Genomic DNA, 3,963 nt, shown 5'->3' on the forward strand with positions numbered 1-3,963 from the left:
ACCGCACCACTGCGCCCCCTACGCCAACCTCTCAATGTCCTCCATTGGTGTTGGGGACGTGCTACAGGCCACTGTGCCCCTGGGCCAAAACGGCAAACCGGAACGCTGCAGACGCTATGTACATCCTCAGTGGCAGCTTCTGAGCAGCAATAGTTCAGAGAGCCTATGGGAAGAGGGTGTGGAAGAAATAGAGACGCAGAGTTGTGAGGATGGATGGTACTACAACACAACAGAAATGAGCTCAACTATCATTTCTGAGGTAAATGGTAAATGTCTATGAAAAGGTTTCTATGAAAAGAAACCTTTCTATGAAAAGGTATCTAAGCTGCTATGATGCATAGCAGCTTGCATCATTTGTGCAATAATTTAAAAAAAATTCATTAAAAAAAAATCATATATTTTTAGATGCAACTTCTGAGTGAAAATACTTTTGGGGCCACAGCACTCTTAGAAAACAAAGGTTCCCAAAGGGAGTTTTTGCAGCAATGCCATAGAAGAACCATTTTGGGTTCCACAAAGAAACTTTCATTGATCGGGTCATAAAATAATTTTTTCTTTGTGTCCATGCTGAAGAAACCAGCTCAAACCAGCCTAAGCTGGCTGGCTAGTCTTCCAGTCTGGTCATAGCTGGTTTTAGAGGGTTCTTGACAACTTCTTTTCCTAGTTAGACTGGGAGACCAACTGGTCAGCCTGGCTGACCGACCAGCTAAAACCAGCTGAACACCTACTTAGTCAGGTTGGGAGACCAGCGTGACCAGCTTAAACCAGCTAAAACCATAGGCTGGTTTTCGCTTTCTTTTTTTCAGCAGGAACATTTTAATAATCTAAAGAATCTTTACATCCTGCAAAGAACGTTTTATGCAATGCACTTTTAAAAATAAAGGTTCCAAAAGGTTTTTTTTTTTTCAGTGATGCAACAAAAGAACAGTTTTTGGTTCCCAAAAGAACATTTCAGTGAACATTTTTCTTGGTGTGAAGAACATTTGAATAAACCTTTTTTCCAGTATAAAGAATTTTTGTCCAATGAAAAGGTTCAATGGATGTTAAAAGTTCTTCATGGAACCATGAATGCCAATGAAGAATTTTTTTTTGTTTTAAGAGCATGTATGACCTTTACCTGTCCAGAATGCTATATGCAAACAAAAGAAAGTAATAATGTTTATCCTGTGTGTTTTTAATTGAATGTCTATTCTCTTTTAGTGGGATTTGGTTTGTGATCAGCGTGCCCTAAAGCAAATGAGTCAAACTACCTATATGGGAGGCGTTCTTGTGGGAGCAGTAATTTTTGGGGGACTTTCTGACAGGTTGTGACAAATTTTACTATTAAATACGACAGCAACAACAACATTATAATCATAAACTCTATTATATAATATCTTCTGACTCAGAAATGCAGTAGCACATTAACTCAATTTTCATTTTCTGATGCAGGTTTGGTCGACATGTTTTATTGTTGATCTCTAACCTGATGATGGCAGTTGGAGGAACATGTGCTACCTTCTCCACCTCCTTCACCATGTGTTGCATTTTCCGCATTTGCTGCGGAATGGCCCTGTCTGGTCTGGTGCTCAACTCCTTCTCTCTAAGTGAGTACAGTGAATAACACATCTGTAAATAAAAGGTTGGCACCTATTGCATGTGTAGAGAAAAAGAAACATTGCATTTGATTGACATTTTATTTGGCGACATCTTGTTGCATGAAGTGTCATTGCTGCTTCTCCTCAGTTGTGGAATGGATCCCAACACGTGTGCGGACCGTGGTGGGCACAGGAACGGGCTACTTCTACACCGCCGGCCAACTGATTCTGGCAGCCGTTGCTTACTGCATCAGAGACTGGCGCTGGCTCACACTGGCCGTATCTCTGCCTTTCTATGTGTCCTTCCTCTACTCATGGTGCGTCTTCTGCTCCTGACTGCTCCACTTTTAAAAGTACATTACAAGTAGTGTCAGTATTTAGGGGTTCAAGCGCGTAGCTCTGAAACCCTATTGTAATTGTTAGAATGGCCAAGGATCAGCAATCTCCACATAAAACTGATTGGGCACACGAAACCGTAAGTCATAGAGACTCACCAAGGCTCGCCACAATCGGCCTGACAGGGGTGCTACAGTGAAGTATGAAATTGCTCATAACTCCTAAAACGTTAGTCGCAGTAGTCGCAGGCTGGTCTAATGTCGCTGGAATCCTTACGCCCCATTCACACGGGGCGTCTGCGTCTACGCTTGATGGAGGGCGTTTCTGAAGCTTGGTGCTGACGCGAACGTCATAGTGACAACAGCCAATCACATTAGTTGTCTGGTGTTGCATGAACGTGATTGGCTAGCATCTGCACCAGGGTATTTGCATAAGGCGAATAAAAGTTGAAAAGTTTTCAAATTCTGCCGTGAGCAACGGACCCACAATTCATTTCGGCAATGCTTGACGTCACTCCATTCAAAGTAAACGAGAGGCGTTCACAACGACACCCTGTGTGAATGTACCATTAGCTCAAACGGGACAAAATGAATGCCTCGAATTCAATGATCACCTGGGCTAAATTTTCGGGTATTTTGGATTTTTAAAAAGCCTACTTTTGTGAACTAGTCCTAGGTTTTTCACCCGATCAGAACCAATGCAGAAACATTCTCTGGAGTAGAGCTGAAGATCTTTGCCCGAACCCGACAGGACCCGACGGGACCCGACGGGTTCGGTCGGGTTCGGGCTTAATTTATATCATTTTACACGGGTTCGGGCTGGGCTCGGGCTTGCGCGGTAAATGAGCGGTCATGTGATGCGTTTGGATTAGCGCGAGAAAGATGCGAAAATGGATGCTGAGGAGGTGAAACGGAGGCTTGCCTCTGGCGATTACGTTTTGGTTGCACCAGCAACTAAAGCAAAGTCTGACAAACCATCCTACCCAAAACTTGCAAAATTAGCCAGATCAGTACTATGCATCCCGGCCAGTAGCAGCAGCAGTGAACGGGTGTTCAGTAGGGATGGGCATATCGATCCTAAATATCGATATATCGATACTGACGGAGAGTGAATATCAATAATTATAAAAAAAAGTTACATTTTCAACTCACTGTCGCAAAGGGACGCCAAAATGTTTGAAAGGGGCTGGAACAATTTGACTAAAATGGCTATAACTATTGAACGGAATGAGATATCTTCGCCAAACTCAGAATACTTATGTAAGAGCTCAATCTGAGGTCACATGAAAAATAAATTGTGGCGCTTGGTGGTACTATAAGAGAGAAAAAAAAACATAAAAATGGCTTACTACGAAACCATTTGTCCAATCAATATGAAAATTGGTATGCCAAGTCTTTGTCCAAAGTGCCACAAGAGTCTGTAAGAACATTTGTGCATCTCAAAAAACATGGCCACCATTGGCCAATGAAGTTTGAGCACCTATTAGGCAAGGTTAACGGAGGTCGATCAGAACAAACCTCAGTGGGCCTGTTTGACTCATGGCCCTAAAGGTCTGTGAGAAGTTTGAAAGAAATCAGCCACTGGGGGGGCGATATCGCATTTTACAAGGGTGTAAACGATTGTATATTGCACGGCTTTTCACACATACACACAATATTCGTATCATATGATAGACCTCTTCATTTTGAACAACTTTGCCTAGAACCACTACTGTCAATCAGATCGTTTGTTAAAGGGGTCATATGATGCTATTTTAAAGATCATTATTTTGTGTATTTGGTGCAACAGAATATGTTGACGTGCTTTAATGTTCAAAAAACATATTATTTTTAAAATACTGTACATTATTGTAGGTCCTCTATGCCCCGCCTCTCTCAAACACGTCGTTTTCAACAAAGGCCCCTCCTTTGACAAGCGCAGGTTAAGACAGCTGACGTGCTATGATACGTGCCCCTCACACACACACACACACACAACGCGCTATTCTGCGCTGCGCAAAACTCCACATTTGAACGGTCAAAAGCAAATACTTAAACTAATAACAAAACAT

The 3,963-nt window shown here is 42.4% G+C and overlaps 1 protein-coding gene across 1 annotated transcript; it reads left to right on the top strand.

Annotated features, from left to right (window-relative positions):
* Window position 1: 1 nt before the first annotated feature.
* Window positions 2-1,913, top strand: LOC107576242 (solute carrier family 22 member 6-like; the record flags this gene model as incomplete). The annotated part of the gene is made up of 4 exons (XM_016262460.1): window positions 2-259; window positions 1,201-1,304; window positions 1,432-1,586; window positions 1,726-1,913. Coding segments are annotated over 4 exons (705 nt in total), but the record flags the coding sequence as incomplete, so codon positions are not given.
* Between the last annotated feature and the right edge of the window lie 2,050 nt (window positions 1,914-3,963).

This window comes from Sinocyclocheilus grahami, unplaced genomic scaffold, assembly GCF_001515645.1.
Source record: "Sinocyclocheilus grahami isolate Dianchi unplaced genomic scaffold, SAMN03320097.WGS_v1.1 scaffold3381.1, whole genome shotgun sequence".
Taxonomy (NCBI): Eukaryota; Metazoa; Chordata; class Actinopteri; order Cypriniformes; family Cyprinidae; genus Sinocyclocheilus; species Sinocyclocheilus grahami.